We start from the raw sequence: 23,133 nt of genomic DNA, 5'->3' as shown, positions 1-23,133 counted from the left end.
GGTGTGTCCATGTGTTCATACCAGATTTTACTACTATAAAGGGACAGACTCATTTTCCAGAATTGTAGATTTTGTAAAAAATAAATGTAGGCCTTATTATGTTAATTAAAGCTTTACAATGAAGATATTGCAAACGTTGATCTAGTTTCTTAATTATCATTTTATACAATTTTTTATCTTCTTATTGGTATAAAACATACCTCCCAACATTTGTGACTGGGTATCAGGGACTCATGAGCTTTATGGGGGCCTGGCACCATTTTGTGGTTGGAGCTGTTTTGGGAGGGGTGGGATCATGAGTGCAGTGTCTGCAGCAGGCCCAGATTAAGCATCTGGCATATCAGGGCTGGTTACCTTAGTCCTTAGTTCCAGGAAAGAAGCTGGACTGGTGATAGGGGCTGCTGGGGCCAGGCTGGACCAGGGGGGTGCTGCGGCCAGACCGAGCCGGGAGGGGGTGCTGGGCCATCTTTAAAAATTTCCAGGGCCGGTCTGTTTTTCCAGTCCGGCCCTGCATAGGTGGTTTATGGGAGGGATAATGGGTGTGTCTGGCTGGGCAGGGTGTGCTTCTGGGCAGTTTGTAAACATGTCTGGGTGTTCCATGAGTGGAGCTAAGGGGACATTTTACAAAAAGGGAAGCTCAGAATCAGGGACTGTCCCTCTAAAATAGGGACGTTTGGGTGGTCTGATAAAATCCCAACATTTGCTTTGCATCTAAGATAAAACTCTGAGATAAGAGCAATACTCTAAGGTTACTGATAGTACCCTGGTAAGATAGGCCTTTTCTGTAAGTTTTTTTCTTTAAAGCTAGACATGATTCACCTTTAGTTTTTGAACAGCTATTTTACATGCATAATTATCTAACTCTATAAAATAAAACAATATAAAAACAGATCATATTATATTATTTATGTGTCTAAAAAAAGCTGTTTTCATGTGCAGGTTTCTAGGCAAAATGACACAATCCTACTACATTATTGAAAGTAGAGTAGGACTAGTAACACATATTTTACAATAAGCATTGGAATGAGGATATTTTTTATGGGAATATATTTTCAGCAAACAATATTTGTCTAGCTTGTTTGCAATTAAACAACACACCCTACAAATTTTCATATAAAGCATCCTAGAAAGAGGAAATTACAAGAAACTACAAATACTGGTAAAAATAAATCACAATAGTTTAATTCTTGTAATGTGCTCAAAATGCGTAAACTATAGCTCACATATAATGACTGGGACTTGTAAGTAGAGCAACTGTTATTCTAAACAATGTGAAAGAAAAAGGTAAATATCACAAAGATATAAATGTAATATATTTTAGTGAAATAATTAATTGGACATTGGGCTGAAAAGCTGCATCAATTCTTCAAGTACAGTAAAAAGACAATATAGTGCTCCCCATTTAGCAAAGCATGGGCAGCCAACATTCTCAACTAGCAGAACCTGTTCACTTGTGTTGGTAGGGAGTGGCCAGCAGACAAGACAGGGAGTGGCCTGAATGTATCATTGCACAAGGAGCAGTGCCACCCCATGCTCTGGCACAACCAATTGAGCAAGAGCAGGGCCTCAGCCACCTAAATAACCACTGCTTCTTAGTTTGCGGTAAGCAGGCTTGCAGATGCAATGGCTCCAAAGCAGCCTCCGCTGCTTAATTAATAAAGTAAAATGTGTTAGCTATATTACAAAAAAAACAAACTTCTGTATTTTAAATATGTTCCCTTTTTCCTGTGGTACAGCTCTATAACCAGGTGGCCACAGATACTGTCAAAGTGATTATGAATGGACTTCCATCAACATATATACACAGTCAAAGGTTGGAAATGCAAAAAGCTTAAAGGGACACTAAAGTCAGAATTAAGCTTTCATGATTAGAGCCTATTATAAAAATGTGCACAGTATTTTTATATGCACACCTTCTGAGGCACCAGCTACTCCTGAGCATGTGCAAGAGCTCACAGTATTTACATATATTGGGATTGGCTGTGTGATGACTGTCACATGATGCAAGGGGAAGCAAATTTAAAGTAAATTTTAAATTTTCCAGGAAACAAACTGCTCATTTGAAATTTAGACTAAGTGGTATTGCATTGTCTTTTTATTATTTGTTTGTTGATTATCTAATTTAATTATATGTATTGATCCTCTTGAAAAATACATTTTGCCTGTTTTGAATATCCGATCTTGACGATTAGCTCTGCTGCTTTTAACATTTTTGTGCATAATTATTTAATGTGAATAACAAACAATTTTGTATTAGTTTTATTAAAAGGTAAAGAAAAGCTGCAACTGCAATTTTTAAAATATGAAACTTGTGCTCATATTAAGAGTGATCATTAGAATGATTGAAAATTCTAGGATATTAATGGATAATTGTTTAATAATTCAATACCAAGTTAATTAGTCATGATGTTTATCTTTGCTTTGATCGCTTATCTAATACCGTTGCAAAGGTCACAACGATCCTTATGTAAACCAACTTGTAATGCCTGAGATCTATCGGTTTTGTATAATTTTATATTTATATTTTTGGTGTGTTTAAATAGATTTCATGTAGTTAGATTTTAAATTGTAACTCTTATTTAGGTAGGGAATTTGTTTGTTGCTCTACGGTAGAATTTGCTGTGCACTGTGAGATACAACGGCTTCACACTGTCACTGTGTGAAGTATTCTGGCTATATCATAGCTGTGTATAGATGCAGCTAAATGCTTGTTCATTAACGCTAAGAGTACATGCATAGAATATTAGCTGCCTCTGTCTGACCAACAACATTTTGTATTGTAGCTAAATATAATAGTTTTGGTACTTGAGTTGAAGAGAAGCACCATATAAATATAATGAAGCTTTTCAGCAAAATATCCAGTTAAATTAAAACCATATATATAACAATGAAATACAGAGGAAAAGGAGTGATTAGTATGAATTTAATTAGTTATTAGCCCTTTTAAGTCACAATTAATTACACAAACTAATGACCTCTCATTGTTTTTGGCCTATACAATTAAGCCAATAAGGGCCCTTAAACAATAGACATATGAAAATGTCTCCAAAGAAGACACATTTTTTTTTATTGTTTGCTTAAAGCCTGCATTATTTCTTTGCTGATAACCAGCTTTCATCAAATGTTAAAAAAATACTTACATGCATCAGCATATTTTAATATTTCAAAAAACAGTTTTTCTTTCATTAAGAGCATATATACATTGCAAATTAAGTAAGAAAAATTACATTTTCAAAGTCTGAATTAAATTAGGTAGAACTCTGACATGAATGCTTATTATAGAAAAACATCTACAGGTATAAAACCAATGTAAATTGGTGCTGGGTTTCAATGGTAAGTAAAGAACAGGACAATGGCAATTCACATTTTTTTTTTTACAAGATACAATATGTTTAAGGAGTTATATTCTAAATACTGTTATGCAGTGCACAAAAGTATAAAGGTGACCACACAATGCTATCAGAGAATTCTATAAACGGGAAATGTCAATCAAAGCGCACAGCCAACCTAAAGCCATCATATCACTGTTCCTGCTTTCCATATCCTTATATGGCTGTACCCATGTATAATAAAATACATACACTTATGCTAAGCATGCTTTCATTCCTTTATTGTATTAAACACTACTATTTCTGCTTCAAGGATATCTCATGGATCTAATGCTATACTTATGAAACATGGTATTTGCATTCATAACTTCATCTCTTCTCTCTCTCTCTCTCTCTCTCTCTCTCTCTCTCTCTCTCTCTCTCTCTCTCTCTCTCTCTCTCTCTCTCTCTCTCTCTCTCTCTCTCTCTCTCTCTCTCTCTCTCTCTCTCTCTATATATATATATATATATATATATACACGTTATTTAGTGTATTAAGTTTACATTTATGTATATTGTATTGTCTCCTATCAACCATTTTGGCTGTTCTATAGTTTGCTTTGGATCGGATGGGTTTATTTTTATGAGTGGAGTTTCACATACTTTATACGGACTGAGGAAGTTGCTCGAAAACATTACCGTTTCAACAAAGTATCTTATTTTAAACCCTTTGAATGTCTGTCCGTTATTATTCTGTTGTTTAAATATTATGATGTACCCTGGTAAGATTGTCTTTATAATATAAAAAGTTTATATGCAAGGTGAGACTGCAGACCAGGCTAGGACTTATGTATACAAGTATGCAGAAAAGTAAGATGAACTTCAGATTTGACAGAAGGTTTGTCAAAATGAATGGTAATTGTACAATAGATATAGTTATGGCAACAACACAATTACACAACATAAAGTGTATTTCCCTTCTAAAAACCTTACTATGCTGTAAGTGGTATGTGGTTAGTTACACGTATGTTATTTTAGAAATGCAATGGCTAGAATGGATGAGCAGAACGCAATCAACTTATCTCGGGTATAAAAACATTCACTACTACCACAAAAAGTTCTGTTCACTGTGACACCTTAGATACCTTAGCTTCCTATAAATCACACTATATACAGCATATAACAGACATATGGCTTCATTTGTTGAAATATTTTCAGTGACACAAATTGTATTACTAATACGTATGTGTTGAATGTTACTAGTTTTTTATTATTATTATTGTTTTATTGTTTTGTTTTTTTCCCCCAATTTTCTTTCTTTCTTGTATTTATTATATGAAGAGCCCCAACAGATTCCAAAGCACTATAAAGATTCAGATAAGGCATTAACGGCTACATAAAATCTGCTGCCATTGTGAACTATATTATTTGAGTATCTCTTTTCATTGTCTGTTTATCATGTACTTCCTCCCACTGTTTATGCACCGTCATGTAAGCCATTGTGCACAGCCATTTCACCCAAATTCTAGCAGAAAAAAAAAAACATTTTAGTTTACATTTAGTGTAAATACTGAGGAATGCAGAGTAATTTAAACACAATTTAAAAGAGTCAACAGAAGCACATAGGGAACTAGCATTCCTTGTCTATATCCTCATAGCATGTAAATGAAAATGGTGGCATTACCCTTTCAGAGAATTAGGCATACTTTGTACCACTAATAACCATGGGCTTACACTTAAATGCACTGATTTACAGGCTACTACACTGAGGATAGAATTTCTAGTCTAGTTTCTACTGCAGCCCATAGTGGCAGTGACATTAGGCCTTAAGAATTTAACTAGCTGTTAAACTTTAAAGTACAATTTCTGAGTCACAAGATATATCACAATACAGATTCTTTTGATTCTGGCACAGTTAAACGGGCAGTGTTTAAAGTCTGGTCTCTATGGGTTACAAGAGGAGATGTTTCTTCTTCTGACTTGCAGTTCGGAACTGCTTCTATATAGACATCATTCAGCTCCTGATGCTTCTTTGCTAGTTCCTTCTGGTTGAGGTAATGAAGAATTCCAGCTCCGAGTGCATCTCCCTCAACATTAACAACAGTGGTGGTTCTGTCACTTGTAAAAGAAGAGAAGAATTAAATTAGGAATAATGTGACAAAGAGCAAGACATGACAGTAATTAATTGATTACAATAGAAATGGTAATTACTAACAGTATTTTCTATATGTTAACTTAAGTGATACCTTTGCAGTCCTTGTCTGCTCTGAAATTTTTGTTCTGCAACTTGAACCCTGTCTGCTTGTCCTCTAACTGTATACTAGAGCCTCTAGTTATCAACGTGTCTACTTTACCTGCCTTCGCCGGCCCAATACGCCAGCCTAAGCTCGCCTACCATCTCCGCCGCGGATCTGAAAAATTTCAACAAAGTTATCAATAAAGCTGTCAAAACGCCGCGCACCAAGTAGGGGGCGATGAGCAGCGGACTGTGATAGTTATCACTCATCCGATCTCGCTGGTCTTCGGCTTTTTGACAGCTTTATTGACAAGCTGTCACTAAGCACCCACACTAACTACACTGTTCTACCCCCTATACCGGCGCCCCCGGAGCCCCCCGCAACTAAATAAAGTTAGTAACCCCTAAACCGCCGCTCCCGGACACTGCCGCAACTATAATAAATGTATTAACCCCTAAACCGCCGCTCCCGGAGCCCACTACCACCTACATTATACCTAGTAACCCCTTTTTAAAATAAAGAGAAAATTACCTGTAAAATAAAAACTAACCTAAGTTACAATTACACCTAACACTACACTATACTTAAATAAATTATTCCTATTTAAAACTAAATACTTACCTGTAAAATAAACCCTGAGATAGCTACAATGTAATTAATAATTACATTGTAGCTATTTTAGGATTTATATTTATTTTACAGGTAACTTTGTATTTATTTTAGCTAGTTAGAATAGTTATTAAATAGTTATTAACTATTTCATAACTACCTAGCTAAAAGAAATAAAAAATTAAATTTAAAATAAATCCTAACCTAAGTTATAATTAAACCTAACACTACACTATCATTAAATTAATTAAATAAATTACCTACAAATAACTACAATTAAATACAATTAAATAAACTAACTAAAGTACAAAAAATAAAAAAGCTAAGTTACAAAAAATAAAAAAAATAAGTTACAAACATTTCAAAAATATTACAACAATTTTAAGCTACTTACACCTAATCTAAGCCCCCTAATAAAATAACAAAGCCGCATTCTATTGGCTGTTCTGATCAGCCAATAGAATGCGAGCTCAATCTGATTGGCTGATTGGATCAGCCAATCAGATTGAACTTCAATCTGATTGGCTGATTAAATCAGCCAATCAGATTTTTCCTACCTTAATTCCGATTGGCTGATAGAATCCTATCAGCCAATCGGAATTGAAGGGACGCCATCTTAGATGACGTCACTTAAAGGTACCGTCATTCGTCGTTAGTCGTCGGGAAGAAGAGGATGGCTCAGCGTCGGCTCGTCTGAAGATGGCTCCGCTCCGCTCCGGATGGATGAAGATTGAAGACGCCGCTTGGATGAAGACTTCAATCGGATGGAAGACCTCTTCAGTGCCCCTTGGATGATGACTTCAATCGGATGGAAGACTTCTTCAGCGGACCTTGGATGATGACTTCTGCCGCTCTGGATCTCTTCTTCAGTTCCATCGGTGGTCGGCTGGCTGAAGACGGCTAAAGGTAGGATGATCTTCAGGGGGGTAGTGTTAGGTTTATTTAAGGGGGGTTTGGGTTAAAGTAGGGGTATGTGGGTGGTGGGTTTTAATGTTGGGGGGGTTGTATTTTTATTTTACAGGCAAAAGAGCTGTTTTCTTTGGGGCATGCAGGGCAAAAGGCCCTTTTAAGGGCTGGTAAGGTAATAGAGCTGGTAACTTTTTAATGTAGAATAGGGTAGGGAATTTTTTTTATTTTGGGGGGCTTTGTTATTTTATTAGGGGGCTTAGATTAGGTGTAAGTAGCTTAAAATTGATAATTTTATTTTTTGTAACTTAGCTTTTTTTATTTTTTGTACTTTAGTTAGTTTATTTAATTGAATTTAATTGTAGTTATTTGTAGCTAATTTATTTAATTAATTTAATGATAGTGTAGTGTTAGGTTTAATTGTAACTTAGGTTAGGATTTATTTTACAGGTAATTTTGTATTTCTTTTAGCTAGGTAGTTATGAAATAGTTAATAACTATTTAATAACTATTCTAGCTAGCTAAAATAAATACAAAGTTACCTGTAAAATAAATATAAATCCTAAAATAGCTACAATGTAATTATTAATTACATTGTAGCTATCTTAGGGTTTATTTTACAGGTAAGTATTTCGTTTTAAATAGGATTAATTTAGTTAATAAGAGAAATATTATTTAGATTTATTTAATCAATATTTAAGTTAGGGGGGGGTGTTATGGTTAGTGTTAGACTTAGGTTTAGGGGTTAATAATTTTATTACAGTGGCGGCGGTGTAGGGGGGGCAGGATAGGGGTTAATAAATGTATTATAGGTGGCAACGGTGTAGGGGGGGCAGGATGGGGGTTAATTCATATATTATAGTTGCGGTGGGGACCGGGAGCGGCGGTTTAGGGGTTAACATATTTATTATAGTGGCGGTGGGCTCCGGGAGCAGCGGTTTAGGGGGTAATACATTTATTTAGTTGCAGCGGTGTAGGGGGGACAAATTAGGGGTGTTTAGACTCGGGGTACATGTTAGGGTGTTAGGTGTAGACAGCTCCCATAGGAATCAATGGGATGTCTGGCAGCAGCGAACATGAACTTTCGCTATGGTCAGACTCCCATTGATTCCTATGGGATCCGCCGCCTCCAGGGCGTTGGGTTTGAAAACCAGGTACGCTGGGCCGGAAAAGTGCCGAGCGTACCTGCTAGTTTTTTGATAACTAGCAAAAGTAGTCAGATTGTGCCGAACTTGTGTGCGGAACATCTGGAGTGACGTAAGAATCGATCTGTTTCGGACTGAGTCCGGCGGATCGAAGCTTACGTCACTATATTCTACTTTTGCCGGTGTCTAGGGCTTGATAACTAAGGTGAATCAGCCTCGCCACAAATACGCTGCGGAATTCCAGCGTATTTGAGGTTGACGGCTTGATAACTAGAGGCCTATGTCTTAGCAGCTGTTACCTGCATACTGTGTCACTGGCCTTTATCTTCTTGCTTTGTCCTGCCCGCTGCTATATGCGTATTGTGTCCCGCTAGCCGTTATCTGCCTCCTTTGTCCTGCCCGCTATTATATGCGTATTGTGTCCCGCTGACCATTATCTGCTTGCTTTGTCCTGCCGGCTGCTATTTGCGTATTGTGTCCTGCCTGCCGTTATCTGTTTGCTTTGTCCTGCCAGCTGCTATATGCGTATTGTGTCCCACTGGCCGTTATCTGCTTGCTTATCCTGCCGGCTTCTATATGCGTATTGTGTCCCACTGGCCGTTATCTGCTTGCTTATCCTGCCGGCTGCTATAGGCATTTTGTGTCCCACTGGCCGTTATCTGCTTGCTTTGTCCTGCCGGCTTCTATATGCGTATTGTGTCCTGCTGGCTGTTATCTGCTTGCTTGTTCTGCCGGGTGCTATATGCGTATTGTGTCCCGCTGGCCGTTATCTGCTTGCTAATCCTGCCAGCTGCTATATGCATTTTGTGTCCCACTGGCCGTTATCTGCTTGCTTTTCTTGCTGGCTGCTATATGCGTATTGTGTCCTGCTGGCCATTATCTGCTTGCTTTGTCCTGCTGGCTGCTATATGCGTATTGTGTCCCGCTGGCCATTATCTGCTTGCTTTGTCCTGTCGGCTGCTATATGCATATTGTGTCCTGCCTGCCGTTATCTGTTTGCTTTGTCCTGCCAGCTGCTATTTGCATATTGTGTCCCACTGGCTGTTATCTGCTTGCTTATCCTGCCGGCTGCTATATGCGTATTGTGTCCCACTGGCTGTTATCCGCTTGCTTATCCTGCCGGCTGCTATATGCATTTTGTGTCCTGCTGGCCATTATCTGCTTGCTTTTGCTGCTGGCTTCTACATGTGTATTGTGTCCTGCTGGCTGTTATCTGCTTGCTTTGTCCTACCGGCTGCTATATGCGTATTGTGTCCCGCTGGCCTTTATCTGCTTGCTTTGTCCTGCTGGCTGTTTTTTGCATATTGTGTCCTGCCTGCTGTTATCTGTTTGCTTTGTCCTACCGGCTGCTATATGCGTATTGTGTCCTGCTGACCATTATCTGCTTGCTTTGTCCTGCTGGCTGTTTTTTGAGTATTGTGTCCTGCCTGCTGTTATCTGTTTGCTTTGTCCTGCCAGCTGCTATATGCGTATTGTGTCCCACTGGCCGTTATCTGCTTGCTTATCCTGCCAGCTGCTATATGCATTTTATGTCCCGCTGGCCGTTATCTGCTTGCTTTTCCTCCTGGCTGCTATATGTGTATTGTGTCCTGTTGGCTGTTATCTGCTTGCTTTGTCCTACCGGCTGCTATTTGCGTATTGTGTTCTGCTGGACGTTGTTTGCTTGCTTTGACCTGCCGGCTGCTATATGCATTTTGTGTCCACTGGTCGTTATATCCTTACTTCCCAACTGTTTACAACAAATTGGGAGGTCTTTTATTCTTTCTGCCTGCAGTCTCTCTGTTTCCTGCTTTTCAGGGATATCTGCAACTTTACCCCACAGCATGGCCCACCCTCAAAATGCTGGTGGGTCAGTGCCCTGGATCTCTTTAACCGCATGTGTCCTGGAAAGCACCTGGCAACTGTTGGGTTTACTGTAATTTGCTTGCCATTACATGTAAACTGTGTACTACTGGCTGCTATGTGCTTGATTTTATCTGTATTCTTTGTTCTGTGCTATCAGCATGCTAAGACCCGCTTGCTATTACCTGCTTACAGTGACCAACTTGGCAAAACCTGTATACTATGTCTTACTGGCCATTACCTGCATATTGTGCCCTGCCTGTCTGACCAGTTAAAGACCTGATTCTGGTGTTGTCTTTATGTCCTTTTGCTAGACTTCCCCTACCTTAAAAACAAATTCACTGCTACTTAAAGGGACAGTCGAGCCAAAATTAAACTTTCATGATTCAGACAGTGCATGTAATTTTAAACAGCTTTCTAATTTACTTTTATCATCAAATGTGCTTTGTTCTCTTGGTATCCTTAGATGAAAGCTAAACCTAGGTAGGCTCATATGCTAACTTCTAAGCACTTGAAGGCCACCTCTGACAGTTTTTTCACAGCTAGAGTGTTTTAGTTCATGTGTGCTATATAGATAACATTGTGCTCACACCCGTTGAGTTACTCATGAGGGGGCACTAATTGGCTAAAATGCCAGTCTGTCATAAGAACTGAAATAAGTGGGCTGTCTGCAGAGGCTTAGATACAAGGTAATCACAGAGGTAAAAAGTATATTAATGTAACCGTGTTGGTTATGCAAAACTGGGGAAAGGGTAATAAAAAGATTATCTATCTATTTAAACAATAACAAATCTGGAGTAGTTTGTCCCTTTAAGCTGCCAACTCCTTCTTTTAAAATTGTCAACAAAACCCATAAATCCACTGAGCATGAAATACATTCTGTTAGATTACGAGTTTTGTCGGTAAAGACTTGCGTTGCTAACGAGCCTTTTTTTTCCAGCGCTCACTTTAAACAACGCTGGTATTACAAGTTTTCTGAATGGCTGCGTTAGCCTCAGAAAAGTGAGCATTGAGCAAATTTACCTCCACATCTCACTGTTATACCAGCGTTGCTTACGGTAGCGGTAAGCTGGCTAAAACGTGCTTGTGCACGATTTCCCCATAGGAAACAAGGGGGCTGAGACTGCTGAAAAAAAACCTAACACCTGCAAAAAAGCAGAGTCCAGCTTCTAACGCAGCCCCATTGTTTCCTATGGGAAAATAAAAAATATGTCTACACCTAACACCCTAACATGAACCCTGAGTCTAAACACCCCTAATCTTACACTTATTAACCCCTAATCTGCCACCCCGACATTATCGCCACCTGCATTATACTATTAACCCCTAATCTGCCGCTCCGGACACCGCCGCCACCTACGTTATACCTATGAACCCCTAATCTGCTGCCCCTAACATCGCCGACACCTACATTATATTTATTAACCCCTAATCTGCTGCCCCCAATGTCGCCGCCACTATAACTAAATGTATTAACCCCTAAACCTAATTCTAACCCTAACCCTAACACCCCCCTAACTTAAATATAATTTAAATAAATATAAATAAAATTACTATAATTAAATAAATTAATCCTATTTAAAACTAAATACTTACCTATAAAATAAACCCTAATATAGCTACAATATAACTAATAGTTACATTATAGCTATTTTAGGATTTATTTTTATTTTACAGGCAACTTTGTATTTATTTTAACTAGGTAGAATAGTTATTAAATAGTTATTAACTATTTAATAACTACCTAGCTAAAATAAATACAAAATTACCTGTAAAATAAATCCTAACCTAAGTTACAATTACACCTAACACTACTCTATAAATAAATTAATTAACTAAATTAAATTAAACTAATTACAATTAAATTAAATAAATAAATTACGAGAAAAAAAACAAACACTAAATTACAGAAAATAAAAAAGAAATTAAATTTTTTTAAACTAATTACACCTAATCTAATCCCCCTAATAAAATAAAAAAGCCCCCCAAAATAATAAAATTCCCTACCCTATACTAAATTACAAATAGCCCTTAAAAGGGCCTTTTGCGGGGCATTGTCCCAAAGTAATCAGCTCTTTTACCTGTAAAAAAAAAATACAATACCCCCCCAACATTACAACCCACCACCCACACACCCCTACTCTAAAACCCACCCTATCCCCCCCTTAAAAAAACCTAACACTAACTCCCTGAAGATCACCCTACCTTGAGATGTCTTCACCCAGCCGGGTGAAGACATAATTAAAATTATATTTAAGTTAGGGGGGGTTAGACTTAGGGTTAGACTTAGGTTTAGGGGTTAATAAATGTAATATAGTAGTGGCGACGTTGGGGTCGGCAGATTAGGAGTTAATAAATGTAGGTAGGTGTCGGCGATGTTAGGGACGACAGATTAGGTGTTAATAAAATTTAACTAGTGTTTGCGAGGCGGTAGTGCGGCGGTTTAGGGGTTAATATATTTATTACAGTGGCGGCGATGTCCAGGTCGGCAGATTAGGGGTTAATTTTTTTTATTATAGTGTTTGCGATGTGGGGGGGCCTCGGTTTAGGGTTTAATAGGTAGTTTATGGGTGTTAGTGTACTTTTTAGCCCATAAAACTCTTAACTACTGACTTTTAAATGCGGTAGGAGTCTTGGAGGTAGAGGGTGTACCGCTCACTTTTTCCAAGACTTGTAATACCGGCGTTAGGCAAATCCCATTAAAAAGATAGGATACGCAATTGACGTAAAGGGATTTGCGGTATGGAAAAATCGCAGAAAAAAAGTGAGCGGTACACCTGTACCTGCCTGACTCGTAATACCAGCGGGCATTAAAAAGCAGCGTTAGGACCCCTTAACACTGCTTTTTAAGGCTAACGCCAAACTCGTAATCTAGCCGATTGTTTCCATAATATAATCCAAAATTCAAGCTGCTTAAATATAATAGACCTTTATTGTACTTTCCCTTAGAAGCATGATAGTTTAGTGTGGGTGGCATTAAAGGGGAGTTTGAGCATTTTTCTAGGTCTATTACAGTCTAGAGAGTGTTTGTTAACCCTTGCACCCACTGAATTATGTCACAAGCTTGCCTGGAGTTGCTAGACTGTGACAAATTGGTTAAGGTTAAAATGTTCGGTTAACTCTTCCTGTTTCAAACTGGTGACTGTGGCAGAGTTGGTTATACAAAAAATACCACAAAGGCCTATTTTATTTAAGCAGCTGGGGGATTTTTATTTTTGAGGATGTGGACAGGATTGGAAAACCTTCTCTGTAGTCTGCAGTAGTACAGTGCAGCCTCTAAAATCACAGAGGTGATATCTTTGGCAACCTCTGGATCAGCAAAACGTTGCAAATGTTGCTTAGCAAAAGTACTGAATGAATGCTTTTAAAAAATGTAGGGACAGATTACAAGTGACACACTATTTAGCTCTATCGCTCGTGGACAAACACTGCCAGAAGTAAACTTTTATTATGTATTACAAGTTCTAAGTAAAAAGATTTGTGCACAAGCGAAACCCGACTAACGTTAACTTGAGGACTTAGAACATTGCAACCATGCTTACTTCTTCTCCCCATAGACTTCAGTGGAGAGCGCAAACTGGATAAAACCTAACACCTATTGCTTGCGCGCTAACCCGATGGGAGTTAAACCTACAGTACTAACCCAAGTTAGTTTTGAATATTTTAAATTCCAATGTTCTTCCCTTAGGATCAAATGTTTTATTTATTTTAAAATAGATATGTATATATGTGTATATATATGTGTATATATATATATATATATATATATATATATATATATATATATTTATATATATATATCCCACAGCACCCTCCTGACGCGCCTACACAATGCTGGCATCAACAATAAGGCCCTGGAATGGATCACCTCCTTCCTCAGCGGCAGAACCCAGAAAGTCAGACTCCCACCCTTCTCCTCCAATCCCACAGCAATCAGCTGCGGTGTACCCCAAGGCTCTTCTCTTAGCCCCACCCTCTTCAACATCTACATGGCCCCCCTCGCCGCCATCGTCCGACAACACAACCTTTACATTGTCTCCTATGCCGACGATACACAGTTAATTATCTCACTCACCCGAGACCCCGCCACCGCCAAGAAAAATGTCCACGAAGGACTTACAGCAATCGCCACCTGGATGAACAACCACTGTCTCAAACTCAACACTGACAAGACCGAAATCCTCCTCCTCGGACACACCAAATCTGCATGGGATGACTCCTGGTGGCCCACAGCCCTCGGACACCCTCCAACTCCAACACACCACGCAAGAAATCTAGGCGTCATCCTCCACCTACTGCAAAAAATCTTCAAGTGGATCCCCACTGAAACTAGAAAATCTGTCACCCATGCCCTCGTCAGTAGTCGACTGGACTACGGCAATGCACTCTACGCCGGGTCCACCATCAAGCTCCAGAAACGACTCCAACGCATACAGAACACCTCGGCCAGACTCATCCTCGACATCCCTCGCCAAAACCACCTCACCGAACACCTAAGGAACCTACACTGGCTCCCCGTCAACAAGAGAATCACCTTCAAGCTCCTAACCCATGCATTCAAGGCCCTCCACAACATCGGTCCTGAATACATCAACCACCGTGTCAATTTCTAAACCCCCTCCAGACAACTCCGCTCTGCCGACCAAGCACTCGCAGTCATCCCCCGCATCAAGAAAAAAACAGCTGGAGGAAAATCCTTCTCCTATATGGCAGCAAGGTCATAGAACTCCCTCCCGCTGCACCTCAGACAATCCACCTCCCTTACAAACTTCAGGAAGGACCTCAAGACCTGGCTCTTTGAATGAATTGTCTTCCCTTAGCCCCCCTCTCCCCCCCCCATAGTGCCTTGAGACCCTCACGGGGGATTAGTTTGCGCTTTACAAGTACCCAATAGATAGATAGATAGATATATATGTGTGTGTGTGTGTGTGTGTATATATATATATATATATGTGACATATTTTTTTATAATATATATATATATATATATATATATATATATATATATATATATATATATATATATATATATATATATATATATATATATATATATATATATATATATATATATATATATATATGAATATATAAAGGTGTAGGTATATAAAGAAATATTTACAATAAATAGAACATTTTCCCCTATATGAAGAGCATTTGAATTTAAAATATTTACAGTGTTTACACAGTAAAACACATTCGGCTAGATTACAAGTATTGTGGTACAGCTATACCGCTGAAAAATTGGCCATTGCGCGTGGAATGGCCAGTAACTCATATTACGAGTTGCGGCTGTATAGCTATACCGCAAGCATTTTAGCCTGTGACGCAACGTCCATTCCGCACTAAAAAAAAAGACGTTTGAGTGTGGGATTTTCCATAGCGCCATATTACAGGTTGTGCGGTCCGGCTAAAATGCTTGTGTTACAGTCTATACCGATACAATCCATTCCACCATCTGAGAAGAGTAGTTATGGATTTTGTGTAACAAAAATGTTTCACAAAACTCATAACTAAGTTACACTAACACTAATTAACGACCTATTAACCTATTAATAGGTTTAAATGGTGTACCTTGCATTCCTATTGGCTGATTTGATTCTTTAAATTCAAATCAGCCAATAGGATGAGAGCTTCTGAAATCCTATTGGCTGATTTGAACAGCCATTTTGAAACGGGTACCTTGCATTCAACTACAGTGAACGGCGGTGATCGTATGAAGAGGACCCTCCGCGCTGGATGTCATCGCCGTCCAGGATAGCTCCGCTCCGCGCGGCTGGGATGAAGATAGAAGAGGTCCCTGAGATGGATGAAGGTGTCGCCACCTGGATGAAGACTTCTCACCGCCTCCTGGATGAGGATGGATGAACGGACTTCAGGAACCATGGGTAGATTTTCTGGGATTAGTGTTAGGTTTATTTTTTTTTTTTTTGGGTGTTTTTTTTTTATAGATTAGGGTTCTTTTGGGCACTGTAAAAGAGCTGAATGCCCTTTTAAGGGCAATGTAAAAGAGCCCAATGCCCATACAAATGCCCCTTTAGGGGCAATGGGTAGCTTAGGTTTTATTTAGACTTAGGTTTTTTATTTTGGGGGGTTGGTTGGGTGGTGGGTTTTACTGTTGGGGGAACTTTGTATTTTTTTCTAGGTAAAAGAACTGTTTAACTTAGGGCAATGCCCTACAAAAGGCCCTTTTAAGGGCTATTGGTAGTTTATTGTAGGTTAGAGGGTGTTTTTATTTTGGGGGGGCTTTTTTAATTTTATAGGGCTATTAGATTAGGTGTAATATTTTATATTTTTTATATTTTTGTTAACTATTTTTGTTGATATTAGTGTTTTTTTATTTTCTGTAATTTTAGTGTTCTTTTTGTAATGTAGTGGGGGGCAGTTTAGGGGTTAATAGGTTTAGTTAATTAGTTACGATGTGGGGGCCAGTGGTTTAGGGGTTAATATATTTAAATAGTTTTGGTGATGTCGGGGGTGGCGGTTTAGGGTTTAATAAAAAATGTTGTGTCGGGGCGGTGGATTAGTGGTTAATAACTTTATTTAGCGTTGGCGATGTCAGGGAATGGCGGATTAGGGGTTATTAATTTTATTTACTGTCAGCGATGTCGGGGGCGGCGGATTAGGGGTGTTTAGACTTGGGGTTTATGTTAGGGTGTTAGGTTTAAACGTATTTTCCCCATAGACATCAATGGGATTGTGTTACGGCGATCTCCATTCCACGATTGCAGGTGTTAGTTTTTTTTTTCTCCCCATTGATGTCTATGGGGCAAAGAAAGTTATGTTTAAACCTAACATTATAGCACTTTCCATCTAAATACTGTGTCATAGCCCATATGGCATGTATAGTAAACGCCTCTCGGTGATGCCGCTATGTCGGGAGCTTGGAATATTTCGACAGGCTCGCTCAACATATCGTAGCACTTTTGAACATCAGGGCCTAAGTATTGGGCCTTCAGATAGGAATAAGATAAGGAGTTCTTTTGTGTAAAGAGAGTGATATAACAAGAAGGTCTGTTCTCCTTGCAAGCTTTGCCCATTTTAATGGGTTGTAGGTTTAAAGAACAAACAGCTATTTCATTTGAGAAAAATGATGAAGTTCCCAGGAGTCTTCAAAGTGTAAAATAAAACCAATTTTTATTCCAATATGCAATTAAAACATGAATACAGGAGAATAGAGAAGCCAAATACATGTTTTTGGCTTGGATAGCCTTATTTATTCTCCTGTATCCATGTTTTAATTGCATATTGGAATAAAAATTGGTTTTATTTTACACTTTGAAGACTCCTGGGAACTTCATCATTTTTCTCATTTCTAACCACGGACTTCAGGGGTCCGTCATCCCTTCACGGGTCTCTACGTTTCAAGCCTGTTTGTACACATAGCCAAAGCTAATTTCTCACAGCTATCTACGTCATGAATCTAAGGAGCCCATGGATTGGCTGAATACCCAGCATACGTGCGGTATCCTGAGAAGTTGGTTCTGGCCATCATCTACGCTCCATGCCGTCGCAGCCACTGCCATAAGGATAAGTCCGGATCATCTGAGCACCGTTTGTACCGGTATTGACGTGTGGGTGAGTGAAGAACACGCTTACAACTGTTTGTTGTGAGCTGGCTATTATATGATTCATTTGGAGTGATTGCCAGTTTTTTAGCTGCTGTGCTATTTACTAGTCAAGTGAGTGAGTGGCCGTTGTGCTGGCTTCATACCTTAACTCTCCCCATATTAGCCCTTATCCTAACAAAGGTTTATGAGGGATGGAGTAATTCATGAATTTGTGTGCAGTCGAGTCTCACCCAAGAGTCTCTGTGGATTCTTTTGTGCTCATTTCCATATATGAACTGATGTAGCAAGTCATAATATAGCTCTTTATTGCCTTCACAGTATAATCGTTTATCATTTATTATCTATTTCATATACAAAATAAAAATAAAGAAGTAATTTCCCCTACCTTTTATACTATGTAGCTGGTATAAGAAGTAATTAGAAACACATTAAGGATTAAACAATTTTACAGTATTCTGTCACTTTAACTAGTGATTTATAATAGCTACATTAAAAATAAAATTCCTTCCTTCCATGTTGATGCAGTTGTACTGAATCTAATCTCATCCAGCTTTAATTCAGATGCTGTTGCCTTTTTAAACTATCTATAAATTTCCAGCTCATTGCCTGGAAAGCACCCAACAGCTGACTGAATGCCTTCTTCAACTGAAGCTATTTGTTCTGAGTAAATCTTGGATAGGGGACAAATAACCAATCCAGCAGAGTATTGCAGTATCCACTCATCCTTTCTACCAAGGTTTAAACTACGCTTGTCGCTCATCAGCATTTTCATGAGAAACATACAATGTAAATGAGTGCATAAACTTTATCTCCATATAAATGCTTGCCCTGTCCAAAGACTGGATTGTTGGTGACAACTTGAATATATAGATAACTAGCATGGGAATCCACATTAACTTTTTCTGGGGGATGGGCACAAATAAAATAAATAAATAAATAAACATAATATCAATGTAGGCAAATACAATAATATAGTTTTAACACAATCCCTGCCAGATCAATCATATTTTATCTTTAGGGCAAAGTGATTCCGTGTCTTATATTTATCAACCATCCAGAGGGTCAAATTAACAATTATTTAAAGAATGAAAATATTTCACATTAGAAATCTCTTAGATATTTACATTTAATTGATTAGAAAGAAGCACAATTTTAGTGCCTTCCCTTTTTATTATCTTAAATTAGTTTTTTATATTAACTACAAGACCATGTAATCTCAAACTTGTATTGATCTATTTTTAGTTGAAATAGAGTGGCAGATTGATAGCTCCCCACACATTTATAACTGTTCAACAGAATAGAAAGCTGTTATTTCTCGGTGACCTTATTAAAACAAGAGGGTTAAGTGACCCCTCAACTCATAATGATCTTTTCAATTAAGCACCACAATCCTTTCTAGGTTTAATGCAGACTTAATTATGCCCTCTTTTTACTACATAATCTCAGGATATGCATATGCCCAAGCCAGGGCGACATTTAATCTTCCCTGCCCTTCTCTAGTGTAGGCCTGGACTGCCCAGACACTCCTTTTGTTCTAACAATTACAATTTATAATGTAAGCTATCATTGATGTAACTTATGCCAAGCTTATTTTGTTATGCTTTTCCAAATACATCCAAATGTTTGTAATCAATATTGATCTCTGGCATAGATATCTCAAAAGGCAGTGGACAAAAACACAGATACTTACACAATCCAGTCAACGGCTAGGATCAATGATAAATCATGTGTTGGCAGCCCAATAGCCTCCAGAATAATTGCTATAGTTAAAACACCTCCTGCCGGGATCCCTGCTGCTCCAACACTCGAGGCTGTAGCGGTGACACTGTAAAGTAATGATAAATAAAACATGGTCCATTATATTAAACACTCAAGTTACATTGTTCCATTTGGTGCAAACTATGCTCAGATACTGACATACAATACTAATGAATTTTACATGTTTTTGAAAACGTAATTTGTTGTAAACTAATATTGATAGGTCATTAGTTGTATAGAAGCTGCATGGTAGATATGTCATAAGTTAAGTCCGAAGAAGAGGAGTTTATTTACAGTTAGTGGTCTTTGATTTATGCTAGGTGTGGCCAAAAGATAGATTAGGCTCTACCACTAGATCTCTAAGTGCTGATCAGTAGATCAGAAGACTACATTTAGCCACCAATCAGCAAGCACTAGCCAGATGCTGTACCAAAAATGGTTCGACTCCTAAGATTCCTGCTTTTCAAATAAAGATAGCAAAAGAACAAAGAAAAATTGAAAATTCAAGTAAATTAAAAAGTTTTTTAAAATTGCATGCTCTATCTGAATCATGAAAGAACATATTTGGTTTAGTATCCCTTCAACATTTGCTAGTAGTAACAGAATTTTAAATATACTGTAATGTAGATTGATGTTTTTACTTTAATTTGTTAATGAGACATACAAGTTTAAAAATAGTATCCAAAAGATGAGGCAGCAGTCAATTCCTTGTATGCGTAAAAAACAAATCTTTATTCTTCTGTTTAAAACATCACATCGCAGCAAACAGGTAAAAGGAATACAGGTGGTTGACTAGTTTCGGCAGTGCCGTAATCATAAACCTGCAATCACTTAAGAAGTGAACATATTTAAAGGGATAGCTAAACACAGTGATTGGTCAATGTTAATGGGAGGTTACAACCCCTCCCTTACATATTAACCTCTTACTTGTAAATAACTTATTACATTTAACACATTTAAATGCAGCATTTAACATGAAATATTCAAACTGTGGCTATAGAACATCAATTGAATTGCTTGCCAAATACAAAATACAGATTACAAAGTGCAATATTCTAGTATTCTTGAAGGCTAACCTGCTGGTTAGAGCCCTATACAATGGATGGGAAACCCTTATAAATAAATGCAAAACCTTTCATTTATAACTATGATGTATCAAAGTTATGTCAGAATTATATATATGTAGGGAAATAGCAGTAATTAATTATTCAACTCTCAATAAGCTGTTAATGAATATATTTACAAAAATATACATATATGAGGATACTAAACTAGTGAGGGCCATCATAATTATACACCTAGTTTAGAAAACATAAGTGCCATCAATAATAGGACTATTCTCATAATAACCAGATATTGCTATAAACCTTAATGTATCTTAGCAGCTGTATGGTGATCTTTAACACCGGCAAATGCATTTACTATAAGAGCAATTTTTTAGGGAGAACATGAGAAAAACTATTTGATAATGATAGCCATAATATATTTCCTAACACATGTATGTTACAATTGAACATGTTTTAACATATTAAAAATGCCCATAACAATGTATATTGTATATATAGCCAGTTTGAGAGTTTATAGTCTATAGGACAGAAACCAGCATGTGAATTATAATATTACAATGTGTGTTTGTTCTCATAGAAACTAGTACCAGAACGATCACAGTGGAAGATTGGCAGTATAGGAAGCCTGTTTCGGGTAACGCACTCATGCATAGCAGGAGTGCTCACCCGAAGCATGTTTTCTGAGGGATAGCTAAAGGTCAGCTATTGCGGACAAGGCGTATCTGTAATACTGCAACTGACTTTGAGGAAGAGAGTGCACATATGGTAAATCGATTGATAGAGAGAGGGTACCAGCCCAATATGGTGGAAAATGTGGCTAAGGAAGTGAGGAAAGTGGACAGACGCGATACCCTCAGGAGTAGAACCAATAAAAAGGGTGACAATAAAACCCTTTTTATTACTCAATACTCTTCTGAATATAACGACATTTGTAATATCATAAGAAAATATTTCCCATTATTGTATGGGGATAAGGCCTTTAAAAAGACAGTGTAAAAGGGTTTTAATTGTGTTTACTCTAGGGGTCTCTCTCTAGGTAATATTTTATCTCCATCCCTTTTACCCCAAAAGGAGACATCTGCCACATGGCTAGCTGTGAATGGTACATATAAATGCAGCAGTGGTAGATGTAAGGCGTGTGACTTTATAACAGAGGGAAAGAGATTCTACTCTTATGTAACTAATGATGCATTTGATACAAAAGGATGCATCAGGTGCTCAACTCAATTCGTCGTGTACCTCATTGAATGCACTCAACATCGCCGGCAATATGTAGGTATGACCACGAGAGATGTCCGTATGAGGATACAAGAGCACCTAGGATATATCAAAAACGAAAAAACTTGTTCGGCCTTGGTGAGGCATTTCATTGAGGTACACGACGGAGATGTCAGTACATTCAATTGGAGGGCAATTGAACAGATTAAGCAACCCTCAAGAGGGGGTAACAAAGATGAGATCCTAGCCAGACAGGAAGCCTTCTGGATCTTCAAACTCCGTACACAGGTACCGGAGGGCTTCAATTCTGAGTTCGATCTCATCAATCATTGGCATTAATGAGTATTTCCCACTCTGACTTTATCTGATTCCATTTATTTAATTCATTTCATTCATTAATTACTATTATCATTTATTAATTATTATTATTATTTTTTTATTTTTTATTACAGTTTAATTTTAGTTTTAGTTTCTTATATATATTTTTGAGCTTAGATGTAGAGGGTCTTTTCAGAGGTCTGCTGACATTTCCACTATTACCTACACCGTTACCCTTTACGTATTTTTCCAGTGATCTGGGCTGGTGCCCACCGGTACCATATTTGTAATACTGCCAATCTTCCACTGTGATCGTTCTGGTACTAGTTTCTATGAGAACAAACACACATTGTTGTAATATTATAATTCACATGCTGGTTTCTGTCCTATAGACTCTAAACTCTCAAACTGGCTATATATACAATATACATTGTTATGGGCATTTTTAATATGTTAAAACATGTTCAATTGTAACATACATGTGTTAGGAAATATATTATGGCTATCATTATCAAATAGTTTTTCTCATGTTCTCCCTAAAAAATTGCTCTTATAGTAAATGCATTTGCCGGTGTTATAGATCACCATACAGCTGCTAAGATACATTAAGGTTTATAGCAATATCTGGTTATTATGAGAATAGTCCTATTATTGATGGCACTTATGTTTTCTAAACTAGGTGTATAATTATGATGGCCCTCACTAGTTTAGTATCCTCATATATGTATATTTTTGTAAATATATTCATTAACAGCTTATTGAGAGTTGAATAATTAATTACTGCTATTTCCCTACATATATATAATTCTGACATAACTTTGATACATCATAGTTATAAATGAAAGGTTTTGCATTTATTTATAAGGGTTTCCCATTCATTGTATAGGGCTCTAACCAGCAGGCTAGCCTTCAAGAATACTAGAATATTGCACTTTGTAATCTGTATTTTGTATTTGGCAAGCAATTCAATTGATGTTCTATAGCCACAGTTTGAATATTTCATGTTAAATGCTGCATTTAAATGTGTTAAATGTAATAAGTTATTTACAAGTAAGAGGTTAATATGTAAGGGAGGGGTTGTAACCTCCCATTAACATTGACCAATCACTGTGTTTAGCTATCCCTTTAAATATGTTCACTTCTTAAGTGATTGC

At 37.7% G+C, this 23,133-nt stretch overlaps 1 protein-coding gene across 1 annotated transcript in view; it reads right to left on the bottom strand.

Annotated features, from left to right (window-relative positions):
• Positions 1–4,553: 4,553 nt before the first annotated feature.
• SLC1A4 (solute carrier family 1 member 4) overlaps positions 4,554–23,133 on the bottom strand; it is a 104,543-nt gene continuing 85,963 nt past the window's right edge. The window contains exons 7-8 of the mRNA XM_053712091.1: positions 19,309–19,443; positions 4,554–5,426 (exon numbers count right to left, since the gene is read on the bottom strand). Coding sequence (XP_053568066.1) covers positions 5,192–5,426; positions 19,309–19,443 — 370 coding nt within the window. The 3' untranslated portion in view covers positions 4,554–5,191. The remainder of the gene's footprint in view (positions 5,427–19,308; positions 19,444–23,133) is intronic.

The sequence above is a fragment of the Bombina bombina genome, chromosome 4 (genome assembly GCF_027579735.1).
Source record: "Bombina bombina isolate aBomBom1 chromosome 4, aBomBom1.pri, whole genome shotgun sequence".
In the NCBI taxonomy this organism is placed as follows: domain Eukaryota; kingdom Metazoa; phylum Chordata; class Amphibia; order Anura; family Bombinatoridae; genus Bombina; species Bombina bombina.
The sequence above is the reverse complement of the archived record's forward strand: the minus strand, read 5'-3'. Positions and strand labels throughout refer to the sequence as shown.